The sequence below is a fragment of the Brachyhypopomus gauderio genome, chromosome 16 (assembly GCF_052324685.1).
Source record: "Brachyhypopomus gauderio isolate BG-103 chromosome 16, BGAUD_0.2, whole genome shotgun sequence".
Lineage (NCBI taxonomy): Eukaryota > Metazoa > Chordata > Actinopteri > Gymnotiformes > Hypopomidae > Brachyhypopomus > Brachyhypopomus gauderio.
This window is the reverse complement of record NC_135226.1, coordinates 2,700,292-2,720,985: the sequence shown is the minus strand read 5'-3', so window position 1 is coordinate 2,720,985 and position 20,694 is coordinate 2,700,292. Positions and strand designations below refer to the sequence as shown.

General features: G+C 43.3%; 3 protein-coding genes and 1 long non-coding RNA gene across 5 annotated transcripts; 2 read left to right on the top strand and 2 right to left on the bottom strand.

Moving 5' to 3' along the window:
* Nucleotides 1–379: 379 nt before the first annotated feature.
* LOC143478286 (uncharacterized) lies at nt 380–3,348 on the bottom strand. The gene is made up of 5 exons (XM_076977249.1): nt 3,051–3,348; nt 2,389–2,500; nt 952–1,207; nt 514–624; nt 380–409 (listed from the first exon to the last, which is right to left on the bottom strand). The coding sequence occupies exons 1-5, from the start codon at nt 3,346–3,348 to the stop codon at nt 380–382; spliced, it is 807 nt and encodes a 268-aa protein (XP_076833364.1).
* Nucleotides 3,349–4,481: 1,133 nt separating this feature from the next.
* Nucleotides 4,482–14,674, top strand: LOC143477972 (uncharacterized). Of its 2 annotated transcripts, none has more exons than XR_013121671.1 (7): nt 4,482–4,985; nt 5,120–5,208; nt 6,107–6,199; nt 6,272–6,348; nt 6,563–6,716; nt 11,632–11,782; nt 14,165–14,674. XR_013121671.1 is itself a non-coding variant. In XM_076976875.1 (7 exons), the coding sequence occupies exons 1-6, from the start codon at nt 4,739–4,741 to the stop codon at nt 11,707–11,709; spliced, it is 741 nt and encodes a 246-aa protein (XP_076832990.1). In that variant the 5' UTR covers nt 4,482–4,738; the 3' UTR covers nt 11,710–11,782; nt 14,165–14,674. The 2 variants fall into 2 exon arrangements, 1 of the variants encoding a protein (XP_076832990.1); XM_076976875.1 differs by having other exon boundaries at nt 6,560–6,716.
* LOC143477975 (uncharacterized) lies at nt 12,783–14,174 on the bottom strand. Its single transcript, XR_013121672.1, has 3 exons — nt 13,862–14,174; nt 13,220–13,327; nt 12,783–13,083 (listed from the first exon to the last, which is right to left on the bottom strand). It is a non-coding gene; the product is annotated as an uncharacterized LOC143477975 (long non-coding RNA).
* A 1,201-nt stretch (nt 14,675–15,875) lies between the features above and the next one.
* clrn1 (clarin 1) lies at nt 15,876–19,824 on the top strand. Its single transcript, XM_076976876.1, has 3 exons — nt 15,876–16,763; nt 17,626–17,805; nt 18,605–19,824. The coding sequence occupies exons 1-3, from the start codon at nt 16,511–16,513 to the stop codon at nt 18,868–18,870; spliced, it is 699 nt and encodes a 232-aa protein (XP_076832991.1). The 5' UTR covers nt 15,876–16,510; the 3' UTR covers nt 18,871–19,824.
* The last annotated feature ends 870 nt before the right edge of the window (nt 19,825–20,694 follow it).

The following is a 20,694-nucleotide window of genomic DNA, read 5'->3' as shown; positions in this document are numbered from 1 at the left end:
ACTCTATGTACACACAAACGCACACCACAACACGGATACAGAAAATCATTCCTCATACTTTACTGCACTGTAAAGACTACAAAGGTGACAGTGAGCTAAAAATCAGATCATTATATTCTAGCAGGTGTTTTCACCTCATGGACAGACGCCGCCTTCTGCTCTTCATCCTCCTCCTCTTCATCCACCTCCAGATCTGAATTAAATATGGGCGGGGCCAGACTCTCCAGCTGTCGTCCTCTTAGCGAATGCAAATTTGCTCCGGATACATCCTAAGATACAGTTCATCATACGCTCTTCACCTCTGCCATGAACTCAGACCTCCATCACTTCAAAGTCAATTTGGTAAAAGCTAAACTTTGCAGAGGAGTGACGTGTTCTTTTACCTCCAGTGACGTATGTAGGGTTTGTTCTTACACCACATTATAAAAGTATACAATGAGGTTTCATTCCCCTACTCGAGGATATAGACTGTACATGTTCACCCCTACTAGAGGATATAGACCATACATTTACCCCTAGTGAGGACTTTAAAGGATGAAGGTCTGTGGAGTTGCCCAGGGAACCTCGCAGTCCTGGAACTGAAAGGTCACACATTCCTCTCAGTGGAGCCAGAGGAGCCAGCAGCTGAGAGACAGTGATAGAGTGAGTGAGTGTGTGAGTGTGTGAGAGAGAGAGAGAGAGAGAGAGAGAGAGAGGGAGAGAGAGAGAGAGAGAGAGAGAGCTTTAGCAGAATGGCACACACAATTTAGCTTTCTTTCTCCTTTCTGCTCAACTTTAGGCGACTGCTATCCTAAATCTTTTGATATACTTCGATGAGCAAATAATTGTTCAATTCATTTCAGTGTTATTAGAAACACAGCAGTCAAGAATGTGTAGAATGGAAGAGAAAGTGTGACAAATATAACTGCTGTGTAATAAAATACATTTTAGGGTACACAGATCCAAACTCACTCTTGGGGCCTTCAGTCCCTCTGGTTCCTTCTTTTTTTTCTCCTTCTTCTTCTCTTTCTTCTTCTTCTTCTTCTTCTCCTTGTTCTTTCTGGTTCCTGTGGAGCCGGAGCCTGAGATGGCAGAGGCAGTCCGGCCGTGGTGAGCACGCTCCCGCTCCTGGGCCACTAGTTGGCGGTAGTGCTCATCACAGGGGTGGTCCCAGGTGGACTGGCCCGTGGAGAAGTTGAAGTAATAAACTTCTCCAGTCACATCCTGACTGGAGTAGAAAAAGGAGACAAGCTCATCAGATAAACCAGGGCCGGCGCCACGGGGGGGCGAGGTGTCCCGCCCCCTCAATGTAAAAAATAAGACCCATTTATTTTACAACAATCGCTACATGGTGCCCCCTCGGCCGCTCGACAATCGTTACACGCACCGCCTTCCCCGCTCAACAACTTACGTTCGCCAACCCCCCCCCCCCCGCTCAACAACTTACGTTCGCCCCCCCGAAATTTTCTGACGCCCCCTCACTGTATATGTTCTGGCGCCGGCCCTGAGATAAACACACACAAAAACACATGACATGTAGACAAGCCTAGGTTATCCAGCACAGGACTGTCCACAAAGGTGTCAACAGGACAACATCTGAAACACTGAGTGGTGCTCTGGGTCTCATTGCTCAGATTAATAGTGCCAGAAGGCCAAGTCTACAAGCAAATCTGCTGCATAGAGTGATGAAATATTAATTATATACTTTGCAATTGTTAGTTTCGGGGACAACTAACATTAAATATCTCCTGGATCTTGTCTTTGTGTGTTTTATCTATGAAGGTACTGACACCACTGTTACACCTGACAATAAGGTTATAACATACTTTCCCCCAAACCATTTGAATACAGAATCCAAAAATGATTTCATATGTTAAAATGTGTCTGATCTTTCATGTCACATCAAACTCCCCAACTTCAAAAACAATCCTCTTCTGCCTGTTATATTTTCTCTTGCCCAATCTTATTTCCCAGTCAAATTATTCAGTCTTCTCCAGACTTGCAGTTCCATGGTCTTTAAAAAAAAGTTGGGCTGTCTAATTTGCTCATCTAATCACCTAGGTCATAAGTGATTTAATGCCCACTTCTTGCAAGCTTCCAGAGAGTCCGTGTGACATTATGACACTCACAATAAAGTCCTGATGCATCCTACTTCTATAAATGGTACTTAAAATTATAACTGAGTTACAGGGGACAAAGGGCCTTGGTATGTCAGGTAATCGAGAACCTGAATGAACGAGCCAGCATGAATGAGACGTAGAGTTCTTGAAATGGAAGCCATTCCTCAATTAAGGGCACATTAGAGTATGCTTGGATTTTTCTAAAAGGAACCAACGCTCACTGCTCTGTGTGTAAGGATAAGAAAACTGTTTCATTATGGGTGACTGTATGAGAATGAGCTTGTCCTACCAGGGTTTCCATTCAGGAGGTAGTGGGGCTACAGCCACCTCTCTGGCCAGCCATAGGAGCTCTGGCTCCCTCTCAGGGTCAATGCCAATTTGTCTGGCAAAATCATGGATATCTGAGGAGCAATACAGATAAGAAGAATATACCCACAATAAGTATGATATTTTCAAATCAAGACAAAATCCCACAAATTCAAATATTTAAGTCCATAATGCATGGAGATTGATTCTATGTTATAAAGTGTAGCTATAGCTTGGACGAACATACAGGAGTCCCAACTGGAACTGTGTTGTTAATATTATTATTATATATTATAATATCATTATATATTATTAAGTTATTATGTCAATGTTATAATTTAGTTTTTAAATGATGGAACTGTTGTAGCTTGTAGACTTTATCAATGGTGGATATTAAATTATACCATTTCAGTAACATATATTAAAGTTCAGGGCCGGAGTTCAGGGCCACTTTTTCAGCCCGGGAGTTTCATGCCCAAATCCGGCCCAAAATTATTTTTCCATCCCAATCGGCCCAAACTAGAGATTGACATGAGCCGGCCCATTGAGAATCCTCCCGAATCTCCCGATTAGCCACTCCGGCTCTGTTAAAAGTTTTATCCGGGGTCCTAAACTGTAACAGGTAGTATGCGACAGCTAATGTACCTTGTTCAGATGGGATATAATTCTCATCATAATCCTCTTCCAGGATCAACTGGTCTCCTGGTGCCCTCATTGGTGCCCTCGCTGGTGCCCTCATTGGTGCCCCCATTGGTGCCCTCGCTGGTGCCCCCATTGGTGCCCTCGCTGGTGCCCTCATTGGTGCCCTCGCTGGTGCCCCCATTGGTGCCCTCGCTGGTGCCCTCATTGGTGCCCTCATTGGTGCCCTCACTGGTGCCCTTGATGGTGCCCTCGTTGGTGTCCTAGCTGGTTCCTTCACTGGTTCCTTCACTGGTGTCCTCATTGGTGCCCTTGATGGCGCAGCCAGCAGTCCTTTCAGTCTCTGCTTATCATTCCTGCTCCATCAGACGGCTCCCGACGGCTGGAAGAACTCCGTGCGCCATAACCTCTCCCTCAACAAGTGCTTTGAGAAGGTGGAGAACAAGAATGGCAGCTCTGCGCGGAAGGGCTGCCTGTGGGCCCTCAACCCAGCCAAGGTGGAGAAGATGCAGGAGGAGCTGCAAAATGTTATAAAGTGTAGCTATAGCTTGGACGAACATACAGGAGTCCCAACTGGAACTGTGTTGTTAATATTATTATTATATATTATAATATTATTATATATTATTAAGTTATTATGTCAATGTTATAATTTAGTTTTTAAATGATGGAACTGTTGTAGCTTGTAGACTTTATCAATGGTGGATATTAAATTATACCATTTCAGTAACATATATTAAAGTTCAGGGCCGGAGTTCAGGGCCACTTTTTCAGCCCGGGAGTTTCATGCCCAAATCCGGCCCAAAATTATTTTTCCATCCCAATCGGCCCAAACTAGAGATTGACATGAGCCGGCCCATTGAGAATCCTCCCGAATCTCCCGATTAGCCACTCCGGCTCTGTTAAAAGTTTTATCCGGGGTCCTAAACTGTAACAGGTAGTATGCGACAGCTAATGTGAGTGGTAAAACCTGGTGTGTCTATGAAGTTCTTCTGTTCCTGCCCAGGCCTTGGCTGGTCGGTTCTCCTGTGGAAAAAACTCATTCTCAAGATAAAAAATTAGAAAGAATAGAAAGATAGAAAGATATAGAACAAATAGAAAGATCTGCGATTGTAAATTAGATATTATTTGTAAGATTTGTAATATTTGTAAGGATTGTAAATCACAGCAAAATGTCATACGACCACTTCTCAGGTTTTCAGCATCGAAATTGAAATCCAAACATTCCACCTTCCCAAACAAACATTCTAATCCAAACATTCCAAAGTTGAGTAGCACGTCATATCATAATTTCCTATTTTTTTATCTAAAACACCAAATCAGCCAGGCTGCTACAATAACCTGATGCAGCCTGGCTTGTACCCAAAGGGTTCATACCAGACACCATATATATAATATATCAGTAGATAGTAGCGAACCGTGACCATTAAAAGTGGGCCCGCTCCCATCCCCCCCCCCCCTTTTCCTAATTAACTGCAATAAATAAAAAACTGAGACAGTACAGCTTTAGAAACACAATAAACAATAATATCTGTACTAGATAACTTTTTAAGCAAAATAAGGTCCCAGAAAATAAGGTCCACAACTCCGTGTTCGTCCTTGTAAACAACGCGCACGTCAGCTAATGTCAGCTAGCGTCACCACAGCGGGCGGAAATTATCATACAGTTAAGCCCGCCCACTAAGAGGGAAGATATGATTGGTCAATTTTACTGTCATTTGAAACTAGGTGCACGCACCACTTCCTCGTTTGGTGTAAGGATGGTACCATATTTCCGGTTGGTATGCGGGTCTATGAAATTCACAAGGTGCCTCTTGGAGTTCCCGAAGTTTACCATCAACGATGTGCGTCGTATTGTCAGAGCATCAAGTACAACGCCACAGAGTAAACTTGAAAAGGGTTTCAAGTTCTACGTTTCATCCTACCTCTGCAATTTTGAAGGTAAGTCGCTGACGCTAGTTAGCTAGCTAGCCTGAGGTGGCAGTCTAATGAAGTGAGGTTGTTTTTAGTAACGAACCAACCTGTCCTAGTACTAGAAATGCCTTTTAAAAACATGTTTGTATTTCTGATGGAAGTATCAGGCAAAAGTAAGGCTAACGAGATAACAGTGAGGGCTCACTGCTACAGATCTATGAAGAAAACAGATATGCCACACCAGCTGAGAGTAGGACTGGTTAAAATGACATGAGTTCTGTTCAGTGTCACGTTCAAAGTTCTGTTGAACAAGTTCAAAAGTTAGTTCAGCACAAGTTCAATCTTTTATCCTTGCTCTTACTTCACGTAAGCTGTGATAACCATATGCATTGGTTTTCAAAGCTTACAATGGTAGCCAAATGCAGAGTAGCTGCGTGGGAATCATTAGCAGTCTATTTTGCCTATAGTAAACAAATGGGAGTTTATTTTACAGTTTGAGCTATTGTTATCTACCTCTATGACTCAAAAGCAGAATATAGTCCACCTCAGCTATTCTTCAAACTGCATTTTCTAAAATCTGTCAATCTGTCTTTCAAATCCTTCATCTTAACTTCTTTATTAACATATGGCTTCAACACTTACACCTATTAACATATTCTGATAACACTCTTCAAGAAGCAGTTGAAGTAAAACCTGCACTGTTCTGTTGTTGGTGGTGGAAACAACAAAATAATATAAATATAAGTAGGCCTGTTTCACTCCTATGTGTAAGCATTTCATCTGGAGTGAAAATGAAGTTTAAATCTAAAATATATTCAGTTTATAGTTGCTCAGTGAACTAGTAGATTGAACCATGCACAACACTGTAGAATAGAAAGACAGTATAGCCAAGTGTTTTAAGAGTGATGCAAAACAGCACAAACGTTACTTGAGACAATAGACATGTGACATTCACCACTAACAACATGATGGGACAGATATTGCGCCTATTGACATTGCTGAAGTCTTCTTTTCAAGATATTAAATTTAGCCTCTTGTGTATTTCAGAGACATTACGTGATTCAATGCCAGTTGTGCTCATTAACAGCAACTGCTCTTGTGTTGCTGGTTGTGGAATCTGCAACCACTTGGTTGCATTGCTTTTCCAGACTGCTCATTATTCTGAATCTGGCATGTCTGTCGTCCCTCCTGTCCTTTCATGCACACAGACAGAACAGAAGTGGCATAAACCACGAACAATGGTTTGTCTTATTTCATTATTTAATGTTAGTTAATGTATCACAGTCACTTTACTAACACCGTTAAATGAATAGGGGGTGAAGCCTGGATCCGTGGATGCCATGGTTGTCCTAAAGCCAAAACCAGGTGCTACTACAGCCAGTGGAGTTAGGTATGTAGTACCAAATTTAATAGGCAGATTACAGTGTGTGGTAAAAAAAATAAATGCTTTTGATCATCTGATAAGACCCTGTTCTCTTCAAAATTTAATTTAGCCTCATTGTACTTCAGATGACATGTGATATGTGATTCACAATCAGTTGTGCTGGTGAACAGATTACAATGTGTAAAAATAAATGTTATTCACTCTTCTTTTATTTCAGAAGTACACTTTTCAAGGGCTACAGCGGTGAGCTCCCACACCCGGCCACCCTCAATCCTGGACCAGTCTACGCTGGAATGAAAGCAGATTCTCTTCCACTCATCTGCACAATGAACATCTCTCCTGACAAGCAACTTGTGGACTCCATCTTTGGGAAGGTACAAGTTGGCAGTGTACTGTCCTATCAACAACCACCACCTCCATCTGACAGTGTTGTCATACATGAGGATGCACCCCCATTCCCGAGTCTGCCACTAGAATGTTACCATCTAAGCCCACCTGAATATTCATTTGTGCCAACACACCAAGAACAGCTACACCTAAGCTCACTTTCTGTGACCTTGTCACAGTCACACCTTATTGAGGAGGCAACAAGATCCCAAAGTGCTACACCTGAGTGGCATTAACTTAGGAGAGAAAGAGTGACTGCCTCACATTTCAGAGAGGTGAGCTACGTTAGAGGTCCAGGTGCTGCAGAAAGCCTGGCAGAAAGGATAATCCGAGGGACACGACAAACAGCACACATGAAGAGGGGACTTGAAATGGAAACAGGGGCCTTAAAGGACTATGCAGTTGTGTAGTTACACAGACCCACGTGACCTCGAGACAAGGCACAGGTGTAACAAACGAACACGCTCACAAACAACCCACACCCATGGAAGCACAAACATGGACATAACTGCACGCAGACAACAAAATGACACGCCCACAGGGAAGGGTCCGGAGCTGTCCCGTGACAGAACCCGCTACCAGGGGCTCGCTACTCCCGGAGCGTCCGGCGCAGCTGGAAAGCCCCGAACCAACACCGACGGGCAGGTCCGGAGCCGCCGGGATCACGAGCCTCCGAGAGCCGACACCCCCGACGGCGGGAACCGCCGCGAACAGCTCTAGCACACCCTCCCTGGGAAGACGGGAGAAAACATTAAACATGGGCACGAGGACAAACACGCACACCGGAACAGTAAACACGAAGGGCACAAACGGGAGCAGTGGGTTAGGGAAACACAAGGGGACAGACAAAAACACAGGGAAACAGACATTCATTCCCGGAGCCAGGCCTCCCGCCTGGGGCAACGCCTGTAGCGGCGCGAAGGCTCCGGGGGCTGGAGACGCTGCAGTAGGCGGTACTCCTCCCGCCTGTTCCGCCCGCTCACCGCCAGGTGCCGCACGGCTGGCGGACGCGCTGGGTGTAGCGCGACTGGTCGACCGCTTGGGTGCAGTCCCTCTGGCGGACACGCGAGGCGTAGCGCGATTGGTCGACCGCTTGGGGGCAGTCCCTCTGGCGGACGTGCGAGGTGCAGCGCAACTGTCTGACCGCTTGGGGGCAGTCCCTCTAGCGGACGCGCGAGGTGCAGCGCGACTTGCAGCCCACTTGGATGCAGCGTGACTGGCGGGTCTCGCGGCGACCCACCTCTCGGGTCCGCGGCTTCCTCCTCCGGGAGGGCCGTAGGGGCTTGCCGCCCTATAGGCCTGCCGGCGCTCCCTCTCCGGGAATCCCCCGTAGGAAGCCCCTCCTTTGCCAGGCCAGCCCCCTCTGGAACTGGTATCGGGAGTGGTGTCCATCGCCGGCATCTCCTCCTCAGCCACGCTCCAGTCCATGGACTGTGCGGAGGTCTCGCATCGGGAGTGGTCCATGGGCTCCTCCCCACAGGAGTCCCCACTCTCCGACGCGGACGGACTGTTCGGTCTGCTCCCACCCCCTTTGCACACGGTCGAGAGTGAACTCACCGACCGCAGACTCTCCTTCTCACTCTCCTCGCTCCGCTCCTCTTCTCCCGACGGAGCTGGGTACAACGACGAAGGGGGGCTGACGTCTTCCCTCTCCTCGCCGTAGTCAGACGGTGGAGGACTGACGTCTTCCTCCCCGTAGTAGACCGTGCTCCTTGAGCACACGGACGGGGAATACTCCTCTCCATCGGAGTGCCCCGTGTACTCTGACCACTCCGACGGCGGAGGGCTGGTGTCTTCCCTCTCCTCGCCGTAGCACACAGTCGGCGTGGAGTAGACTGATGGCGTGGGGCTGGTCTCCCTCTCCTCGTCCGACGTCGTGGGAGCCGCTGACGAGGGGGACGGGCATCTGGCTTCACCCTCACTCTCCTCCTCTCCAGAGTCTTCACTTCCGAACTCGTCTTCGGGAGGAGTGAGAGCAAAGGCGCCTACCCCTACCATAAACGGCTCACTGGACTCTTCCTCCGGGAAGTCCAGGAGCGGTGCTCTCCCATCCTTCGATCCGCTGCTGCCCACCGCCCTGGGTGGCCGCCCTAGGGACGCGAGAGGGTGCTTCTCCCTCCATATGCGTTCCGCGGACTGGCGGATGCTTTCTGCCATCTCTTCGTCTTCCGTCTCCCGAGCCGCGCAGAGCAAGTATACACACAGGGGGTCTTGCGGCATGGTCTGTTCGGTGACGGGGGATTTGCGGCGCCGAACTGGAGAAGAGCCGTGGTGGTGACGGCTCTTCCTCTTCCCTTTAGGTGCCCGGGTGGCGTATCCAGGCATACCATTTGTCTTTAGGCTCGTCTTTCTGTAACGCTTGGGTGTGGGAAGCAGGCACCAAGACGATTACGGTGAACGATGAACATTTAATGACAATACACGAATAAGCACGGTGTGGGGCGCAAGTAGAACAAACACGCTGACACGTAGCTTTAGACAAAGACGAGCACACGACACTGCGCGAACGCACATTAAATAGGTGAGTTACACAGACCCACGTGACCTCGAGACAAGGCACAAGTGTAACAAACGAACACGCTCACAAACAACCCACACCCATGGAAGCACAAACATGGACATAACTGCACGCAGACAACAAAATGACACGCCCACAGGGAAGGGTCCGGAGCTGTCCCGTGACAACCTTAACATTGCAGCCAATATTTACAGACTAGCATGACCTAAAGCAGGGGTCGGCAACCTTTTTGACTCGGAGCCACAAAAGCAAAATAATTGGAAATTTATTTCAGTGACGATGACATGTCACTCAAGCGAACCGAAACTAAATACCGGACATTTTAATCAATCAATCAAATTTTATTTATATAGCGCTTTTTACAACAGTTGTTGTCACAAAGCAGCTTTACAAGTGCCGAGTCCTAGCCCCCAGTGAGCAAGCCAAAGGCGACAGTGGCAAGGAAAAACTCCCTAGTTTTTTGCATGAGGAAGAAACCTTGAGAGGAACCAAGACTCAGGGGGGGAGCCCATCCTCCTCTGGCCGACACCGGTCACCATGACAACAACAACAATATAGACAGAATGTAGACAGATGTAAAAGATGCAATAATGTCCATTTAGACCGAAAAAGATGTAATAATGTCCATCATGGTGTAGGCATCCGGTTAGGCAGGAGGTGGCCGGCCAGGATGGATCGCTTGTCTCTCCTCATCTCATTATTCCTCAAGCAGGCGGGCAGCCATGTGGAGAAATAAAACAGGGAAAATTAGCTCTGTATGAGGACATATACAGGACAGGTAAAATTATAAACATTTCTGGAGTGTGGCAGCAACTCCGGCACTAAGTTAAATTATTACAGCCTAGCTAAAAAGGCAGAACCAGAAGGTAACATAGGCTTGGGGGCATTCTGAGACAATGGCATCCGTCCACTGCACTGTCAACAAACTTGAGTGACCACGAGCAGTGACAGGATGACAGCACCAGCACCCCAGTCTACCATAAAACCCTTCGTCTATGAACCCCTGGATCTGTACCTTTATCTAAGGGGATATTAATTATCAAACACTAGACTAAATAAGTGGGTTTTCAACCTAGATTTAAAGATTGTGACTGTGTCAGAGTCCCGGACACATTTAGGAAGATTATTCCAAAGCTGGGGGGCCTTCCCCCTGCTGTTACCTTGTTAATTTGTGGAACTAATAACAGACCAGCACCCTGTGATCTTAGTTGACGTGGGGGTTCATAGTAGGAAATAAGTTCCTGGAGGTATTTAGGAGCAAGCCCGTGTAGTGCTTTATATGCTAATAATAGAATTTTAAAATCAATACGAAATTTAACTGGGAGCCAATGCAGGGCTGATAGGACTGGTCTAATATGCTGAAATTTTCTAGTTCTGGTCAGAACTCTAGCTGCGGCATTTTGAACTACTTGAAGTTTATTTAGATTCCTATTTGAACATCCTGACAGTAGTGAATTGCAGTAGTCTAGTCTAGAGCTAACAAAGGCGTGCACCAATTTTTCTGCATCATCCTGTGATAATGCATTTCTTAATTTGGCAATGTTGCGGAGATGTAGAAAAGCTATCCTAGTAGTATTATCTATATATTTATCAAATGATAGGTCGGAGTCGAGTATGACGCCTAGGTTTTTGGCTACTGTGCCAGGTGTAATGGGATAGTCTGCAAGATTAAGCATTAAATTTGGAATTTTCTGTCTTGCGGCCTTAGGGCCCACAAAGAGAACTTCTGTTTTGTCCTCATTTAATTGTAGGAAGTTTAGAGACATCCAGCATTTAATATCTCTTACACAGGCCTCAATTTTTCCTAAACTGAGTTTGTCATCGGGTTTGGCTGATATGTAAAGTTGAGTGTCATCCGCATAGCAGTGAAAATTGACACCATGTTTGTTTATAACTGTGCCCAATGGTAGCATATATAATGTAAATAATAGTGGTCCTAAGATGGAGCCTTGCGGGACCCCATATTTAACCATTGTACGTTTGGATGAAATATTATTGAGCTCTACAAACTGATAGCGATTTGTTAAGTAAGACTGAAACCATGAAAGGGCTGTGCCTGAGACTCCAACCCAGCGTTCTAACCTTTCTAACCTTCCGCTAGGGGTCACCCATTATTTATTATTATTGGTATTATTATTATTATTATTATTTTTACATAGGCTCATCAGTGAGAGAGAGAGGGAGGGATTGCTGTCCCTGCAACAAGTGCACATGTCAGTGTCACCAAAACAGTAGCACCAGCAGGAACATTAGTAAGGGTTGACCTGTAATTTACACTTTTTTTATACTGAGATATGTTTCCACTATCAAGCACTTATTAAAAAGCTAGTCTTAATCATTAAATTGTAATAGGTTGCATAGTTCATTTTATTTTTTTGTTCCAGGCTCCAGCTGTGAAGTTGCTCAGAAAAGAAGTCTGGAGAAAAGCAAGACACTGTTTCTTGAGAGACGTTTTCCCATGAATGAAGATAAGATGCAGTTGCTTACTGATGGGGTCTCAATAAAAAATGTCAACAAGTGGTTCATAAACTACAGGTATTAAATTAGGCTAGTAACATTGTGTTTTCTCCAATTTATACACACAATACTGATTATGAAACAATGCTATATAATATTTTTTTATATAGTATAGATGTGATAAGGCGCACTGGATAGGCGATACCTGTGGGAATAAATAATGAGGCAGAAAACAAGGGACAGGTGCGCATGATTAGTAATTAGGTGATTTGGAATGAGGAAGGCGTGAAGCTAGGCGTGTACGGGGTTGTGATGGGTGAGGAACGGAGGTAGTGGGTGTGTCCTGAGCATGGGCGTGGTAGTGGGGGGGGAAGTGGACCTGACTACCCAGGGCCCGAGTAAGGAGAGGGGCCCATTTTGCTCATGTGCCTCGTTTACTGGCATTTATAGGGGCCCACTGACATTGAGAGTGTCCAAGGCCCAGAATTTGCTGTTTTGCCCCTGGTCCTGAGACCTGGGACGCCATAGACATATATACATAGACGCCTCATCGAGCGGGGCAGCCCGCTGCTGCGATACGTAACAGCGTCCGCCATATTGGTGAGGGCATATGTGCCAGTAAGGCTAATGCAAGTGAATGGAGCGAACTTCAGAAAGTGCTCTTCTACAAAGTATTTTTAGCTAATGTTCGTCATCGACCCACTCACATATAAACGTTAATATATTTGGAAATTAAACAATCACCAAAAACCACATTTATGACTTTTCATTATATTTTAATTGTAATTTCTGAATTAAAAAATGTCAACCTATGATACAATTGATTCCGTTTTTATATTTACAGTAATTAACATTTATGAACATATATACACACACATCATCAATATATGAAATAATAAATAAAATATCTATTTATATATGTACACATTAATATATATATATATATATATATATATATATATATATATATATATATATATATATATATATATATATATATAGTTTATTCTTAGTTTCCTTTATATTTTTTGCATCACTTAGAGTTTATTGGTAAATTAATATTTGTTGATTTTATTTATTCGTTTTTTTTACTTATTCTTAAACACAACTACAAAATCAATCAATATCTAAAACAGTTAAAAATCCAGAAAAAAATTTTTGTTTATATCTGAGTATATATCGAGCTGCTCTTTCAAATCTTCGTTAATCAGTTTCTTCATCCTGAGATCCTCCAAAAGACCACTCACAGTGTTCTTTGCCCTCTTCTCTCTGTCCTTTGCATTCCTCCTCTCCCTTTCCAGACTCTCCACCCTAGCCAAGGCTTCCCTGAGTCTGGCCCTCAGATCCTCATTGGATGAAGGCAGAGCATAGGAGTGATCCTATAACAGAGATGTGAATATTGTTAATATCTGTGTGTGTTTGAAGAATGCTCCATAATGACATGCTTCAGCGTTTGTTCATGGCTGTCATAATGCTAACAGCTGCTTAAGACAAAGTTATCATGTATTGACTCACATGTTTGCCCACAGACACTGGCTCAGCCTCCTGAACAGGTTGGGAGCAGTCTAGTGACGGGGTCTCCTGAGCCTTCTTTGAGCTCTTAGATGTCCTGGTAGACACGTGCTAAAACCAATGATAAAAGATAAAAAATTATCTAACAAGCAGATCCAAAAAGGGAAAATACGTTTTCCAGGATGGTGTGGCTCTGAATCTTGGCTTTCTAGAAGCACCGACCTTTTGGAGGTGAGCTGGGAAACAGAAGACTGAAGGAACAGCTCCAGTTCTGATCCTGACTGCCTGACCTGTCCTGTCAAAATCCTCTGGCCTGAAATGCTCACTGCAGAGCATGGAGGACAAGCTAGCAGAAAACCCTTCTCGTCTGACAGCTGTTTCCCATCTCTTTCTGAGATCTCTATCTTTTGGAAACCTACATAGTATGACAAACGTTTGCTAAACAAATCACAATAATCAGAGTACCTACTTCGGTCGAATTTAGTAAAAATATACTTTCTTTGTTTGTTCTGAGACTGGTTTCACCGCGGGAAATCACAGTATTACGTCCGTGATGAACTGTATTGAACACAAAATCAGGAAAATCTGTACGTAAAATGACTCCGTAATGGACAAATAGAAGCATTAATACATTTACATTCTTACCTGTGAAAGGTTATGCCAATTGATCTTGTTTCAGTTGAAAAGCGGTTGGTGCAGTTATACGCAGAGCATGAGCGAGGCATCTTTCGCTGCTTCTCCGATCGCTCTTCTGCCCTCACCAATATGGCGGACGCATTTACGTACGACTCAGCGTTCCATGAGGCGTCTATGTATATATGTCTATGTGGGACGCCAGCTCCCCGTGACAAAAAAATGCATGATATACATGTTTATCTGCCATGAAATGGAAATTTTAAATATTTAAACCTATGTCCAAATATTTACACATATTTTCTGTAATTTCAGATACTGCATGTTCAGTGTGCTTAAGAAATGTGCAGCAAAGAAGATCAGAAGTAACACCACAGAAGAGGAGATCACTCGAATGATACCAAAGGCAACACGACTTGCTTTCAAGCATGTCTTGGTCAATGATCGGGTCTTAAATGAAGGTTGCTATAGGACAACAACTGTTTTTTTATGCACGTGGCTGGATGCACTTAAGGCCAATGAAAATGCAGAGAAGGCTGCAAGTGAAGCAGTGAAATTGATGGACTCTGAGCTTTAGAGCTTTAATATAATTTATTTTGTAAATTTAATAACCTTCTGTGTGACACATTTTGATGTTATTTATATATAAATATTTAATTCTTGTTATTGTTATTTTGTTTTCCTGATTAAAACTATATTTCCCAATCAAATTCATGTTATAACCTTTTTCTGTTCAGCAATAAAATTGTATAATATTTACATTAACTAATCTTTCTGAAATTTAATGTCTGACTACATTAAATCATGAAACACTAATATAGTATTATTAATTAGTATCATAGGTTTAGTATTAAATAGTATTTGGTCTTGACTGAACCGTCTCAAGACATAAAATCGTTGTACCTTAAGACAAGGTGAAGTCTTAAGACATGCCTTGTCTTCAAGACACACAAATGTATTACTTCCATGTCTTAAGACATTAGCCTTCATGTCTCAAGATAGAGATAGTGTCTTCACTTATAAGTCTTAAGATGTCTTGCTACAACAAACTGTCTCAAGACATCTTGTATAAGACTGTCAAGACATCTTAAGACACATTGATGGCTGGGTATGTATTCGAACATACTACGTGTTATTGCATACTGCTTTGGCATACTGAACAGCAGGGGAATACGGCATTTTGGACGGAGCCTGGCTCTGTTCGAAATAGCCTACTACATACTGGATACTGGATACTGCATACTGGTCCTCGTAGTAGTATGCAGTACAATTTCCAGTATGCGACAAAAGCAAAGCATACTACGGGGCACGGACGTAATTTTGGGGGGGGACGGGGGGGACATGTCCCCCCCACTTTTTCAAAAGCCGGCTTTGGTCCCCCCCAGTTTTTACGGTTAAAACCAAATATTTAAATAGCGACGAATCTATGTCCCCCCCACTTTTGAAATCAAAATTACGTCCATGCTACGGGGTAACGTGAACGTAGCGTTGCATGATGGGATGCAGTACACCACGAAGATAGCTCTGTTTGCGTACTGGAATATTTTGCGGAAGTAGTAGGTCATCCGGGTATGTTTCGCGTACTGGATATTTTCACTTTGGTCACATACTGCATACGGCATACTGATTTGGGGCTCGATCAGTACGCCAGTAGTATGTAGTAGGCTATTTCGAACACAGCCATTATCTAGGGCATTTTAAGGAGTCCTGCATTCATATGAAGCTAATCCTCTTTAAAATCAACCATGCTGCATTTCTGTCAACATACATTCCGATTATTAAATGACTATGCTGTTGCAGTCGAAATGAACACTGAGTTTTACTTATGTACAGAAATTTCAAGACTAATATGAACGTCTTAAATAATCATTCAATCACTGACTGATGTTGCGGGTCACTGACGACATGTGCGCAAATATTTGTCAACGAGTAACAAAACATTATTTAAACTAATCTGATATTCTTATAGAGAATACATTTAACAATTTTCCTTGGAAAACTTGAAGAAACTGAAGGAGACGTTCAAACTGTTCAAAACACGGTATGGAAACATTAAAACCTTAAAAACCTTAAACCTTAAAACATAAAAAATAGCATAACGTGTGGTCTGCAAAGAGGGTATATTCGATAAGGTCCCGTTTGTTTTGACCCTCCCGACATTAGTATCGCTAGTATGCAAGTACTAAAGCTGTGCAGCCCTTGACAAATAACAAAACGTGTTTGTTTATGCAGACTGCTCGTTTATCCGGCATGCCAGGCTACTCGTTTCGGTGCAATGCAATGATCCTAATAGAGCAGCACAATTTGTTGAGAGCCCACTCTATAACCAATCGAACTTAAGGTCAGGAGAAACGACTCTCCTGCCATGTCGTTTATTGCCCTACTGGAAATTCACACCGGTATCCTGGAGACAAGACAGAGAAAACGAGTCGGCTACTGTAACTTTATCCAGAGACGACATGTTACGGTTTCAGCCATATATGTAAACATTCAGATAGAGGCATTATGCAGTGTTTTTGTTTTGTTTATTTGTTTATTTAGTGTATAATTAGTGGCGACACATGCGCGTTCAGTATGCACGTCGTACCGATATCCGTGTAGAATAGCACTCAGAGATACCAGATCTCTAAGACTGATGAAGTCTTCGCCTCGGCGAACATAATGCCTAATCGTCAAAAGAAAATCATCTTTTCTGCTGGCGGCGTGTTGAGTTTCGCTTGCGTGTTGATGGTCGTGGCGGCGATGGGGACGCGGTTCTGGGTTCAAGCGACGGTTCTGTGTAAAACAGGTGCGCAGCTGGTCAACGCAACAGGACCTGAGCTGGATAAATTCATTGGGAGTTTAAACTACGGTCTCTTCCAAGGACAAAGACTGAAACAATGTGGACTGGGGGGAAGACCATTTTTCTTCTCTTGTGAGTAGCTGTTTATGTTAAAAGGACACTTGTACGTGTTGATAAAAGCGTATGTAAACACAAATTATGCAGTGCTAATAACACTATATATAGTTACACTATATAACACTATATTAATAACATATATGTTATAAATAACTCGAATGTGAACTGTCATAGTTTAAAAACTAATGAATTAACGAATGAATGCCACCATACGTCAAGCGTACTCGCAAAGAAACCAGATATTCGCTTTGTTCGCTCAAGCTGCGAGTTGTAATCAAGCGTAAAGAAAAGTGTTAAAAAGCAAGTGAACTAGTTCAAAAGCGATGTAGACAAAGCTTTCACAATAATAGGTTTCCTGATAATAGATAATAGGTTAATAGGTTTCCTGATAATAGATAATAATAGATAATAGGTTTCCTGATAAATGTAAAGATGAACATATTGATTTAAAACACGTTACTAGTTCACTAAAGTTCTTTTTAACGATATTAATCTGAAATGTAAGAAAACCTGCTCGATCAAGTTGGTGGTGACCCAGATCCTTTTAAGTGATCTCAGCATGTTTCAATATTTGCTGCAACTTCCTTTACACAAACGGTCATATAATAGGACATCAGATGGCATCATTATTACTTTAATCGTCTATTCAGTACTAGTGAAGCATGAATTAACAAATTCATCACCTGAAGTTTTGATATCTGTCTGTGCAAATGACAAAGCTTACCTGGACATAATAACAAATTAAAACTATTCACAGGAGCAATAGATGGGTTAAATTTTGACCTATAACCCCTCCCCCCTCCAAAAAAAAAAAAGAATCACTGATTGCAATGAAAAAAATAACAAATGTCTTTTATGTTTTTCTCACCGTATCCAGTTTTTCCTGAGCTGATGGGTGTGGTCCCCGTTGGCCTCCATGGAAGCGTGCTCTTCCTCTGTGCCATTCTCCTTCTGTTCTCATCTGTGTGCTCAGCCTCCTTCATGTACAACGCCTTTGGAAGTCCATATGAGACCTTGCATGGACCCCCAGGCCTATACCTGTGGAACATGATTAGCAGTATGCACGCATGCATGCACACACACACAACTGTAAAGGCTGTGTCTGAAGCTTGGCATTGTGAATCTGTATTGCTCAGTAACATCATATTGACAAACAGGAACACAAACAATGCTATAATAGATACTTTATATATATATATATATTGTATATATAACAGGGGTGGCCAACCCGTCATAGACCAAGAGCCACTTTTCTTACTGTGTTACGGCAAAGAGCCACATCGTACATGGGCGAGTGTAATCTGTTGAGCGGGGGGGGGGGGTGAGTGTAAATTATTAGCTGTGAAGACAGTCAAATGCGTGTTTTCCACTACGCCGGTTTTAAAAGTATTAGCGGCTCGCTAGGCTTGTAAACTAACCGCGCACCACGAAAATGGTGTGTCGCCCCGTTTGTGCAGGTGAGCCCGCGGACCGGCTGGGGAGCCGCATGAAACCAGGCAAAGAGCCGCGGGTTGGCCACCCCTGATATATAAAATCTTTACTTAATACAGATACAATACAGTATAGTCAAAAGCTCATTTAAAGCAGTAATGAAGAATAAATATTACAGAACAATGCTTCTTCATTTGAAATGATTTGAAATAACAAGTATTGTGTGCATCAAGTGCAATGACTAAAGTTGAAATCAGTGAAGAGGGTCCACTTTGTCTCCTCATCCATCCTGAAAATCATACTAATGAATAAACATAATCATACTAATGAATGATCATAATCATACTAATCATTGATACTAATGAATACATGTGGATTAATATCTAGATGAACCTTGTAATCAGAAAGCCTGTCCTTTTTGCCAGGTCTGTGCAGCTGTCTCATCCTAATACTCTATACATCTGAGGTCAAACTGCATCGTTTGTCAGAGAGCATCGCTAACTACAAAGAGAGTGACTTTGTCTACACGACACACACTGAGAAGTTTCAATACTCCTTCTGGCTGATATTCCTAGTTCTCCTCATGCATTGCCTTAATATCTTACTGATCCGTCTGGTGGGGGTCCAGTTTCCCTTCTGGGAAACCAAAGTGTCAAATGCAAATGCAGGAGCTGCAGATCTCATGTACTGATGAGTTCAGTTCTTCAGTTCTATTCAGAAGCAGTGCCTTTCCAGATCTTTCCACAGCTATTAGCACTTTTCAATAGGAGCCTTGAAACCGCTGCTGTTCTAGTTTGTTTACAGCTGTCTAATGAAGGTATATCAGAGCCTATTAAGCTGTATGTTTTTACTCTCAAAAGAGACATAGCCTTTGGAGGTAGTGAGTCGCATCTCCCTGTGGGGAGGCTATTTATTTTTACAGAAGTTTATCAATGGTCAGATGATGGGAGAACATCATAAGGCTTTTCAAATTGTAATCACCGCTGTCCATTTTGTTCTGTTTGGCTAGAAAGATAGCTTTAATATTAACTTAAATGTTAATATTTTAGAAAAGGCATGGGACATCCAACATTATATTGTCATTCGTATGTATAATCTCTGTCCTTCCATGGGAGCACAAGCTCCCTTTACTTCCTTGGTTTCATTAGTAATTTACAGGCTTAAGAATAGTTTAGAGTGAGACTAGAGTGATTAGATTGTCAAGTACAGTTTCTATTTTATAATTTAAATTTGTAGTGATTGTAGTGATTTGTTTATAATACAAATGAGTAGTAATTGTTTTGTCACGGTACAGAGGCCCCTTGTTGGATGCCCCCGTCAGCAGCAGCAGTATTTCATGTTATTTTGTTGTAGTGATGTTGTGTTCATCCCTGTTTGTCTGTCTATACATGTCTCGTCTTTGTACCAGTTCACTGATGGTTATTGTATCCTTAATTTGGATTAATTCATGGGTTTTGAATTTGTGCACTTTATCCATTAAATCCCCCTGAAACTGGCATGATCGCCTACTTTTTTATCTGAACTCCTCGCCCGTCACATGTTTGTGTTTCCCAATTAGCAGTCAGTCATTTCCCTGTTGTTGTTGTGACAGTTGTTAAATAAAAAGTTTGTCTACTGTTATAGCTGTTAAATAAAGAGCCTTTTGACTGTATGCAACATTTTGGTCCTTCTTTAACATTATCCCTAACCCACAGGGACGGTTTGTTCATTAGGGCAATTGGGCGACACACCAAGGATGAAACGGAAGTTTTTTTTTCTCACATTCTATCACGGTATTTAATTAGCTATGCCTGCATCTCTTGCCTCTGAATGCCATTGTCCAATCAGCGTTGAGGTGCATTGTCACGTATGGCCTCGCCCCCTCCCTTAGCTGTCACTCCGGGTTCCCTCGTGTCTGTGTTCCTTGCCTGTTCATCCCGCCCTGCTCGTTTTTCTCCGTGATTCCCTGTTAATTACCACGCCCCCGTGTCATTGTCATCACCTGTTCCTTGTTTCAGTTCTGTGTATATTAGCCCCCGAGTCTCCCTTGTCCTTCGTAGATTGTTTTGGTTGTTTGGTTCTCTTGATTGTTCATGGTTTGTTCATTCGTTGTACTCTCTAGTTTTGTATTCTGCCGCCCGTTGTTCTTGTGCCCTTTGTCTCCCTGCCTGGTCAGTGTTTCCCCGTCTTCGTCATGCCTGTCTATGCCTGTTTTTCTGACTGCCCTCCCGTGATGAACCCGGACTGGTTTTCTGACGACGATGATGGTATGCCCTGTAATAAATCTCGCTCTTCTCACCATTTGTGTCCGTCCCCTCGCTCCGCAGCGCGAGCTGCGTTACATGCATTTCCTGTAGTACCGCCCGCCCCTTTTGGGGAGATTTGAGTCTAACTGAAAATCGCCCCTACTGGTCTCATAGACTCTCATGTTAATTTTTTTTTCTAAAGTGTAGGCGCTGCAATGCAATGTCTTTGGGTTCCGGGAGGGCTCGCCCTTACGTGCTTGCGTCAGACGTAACGTAGGGAAAATATTCTG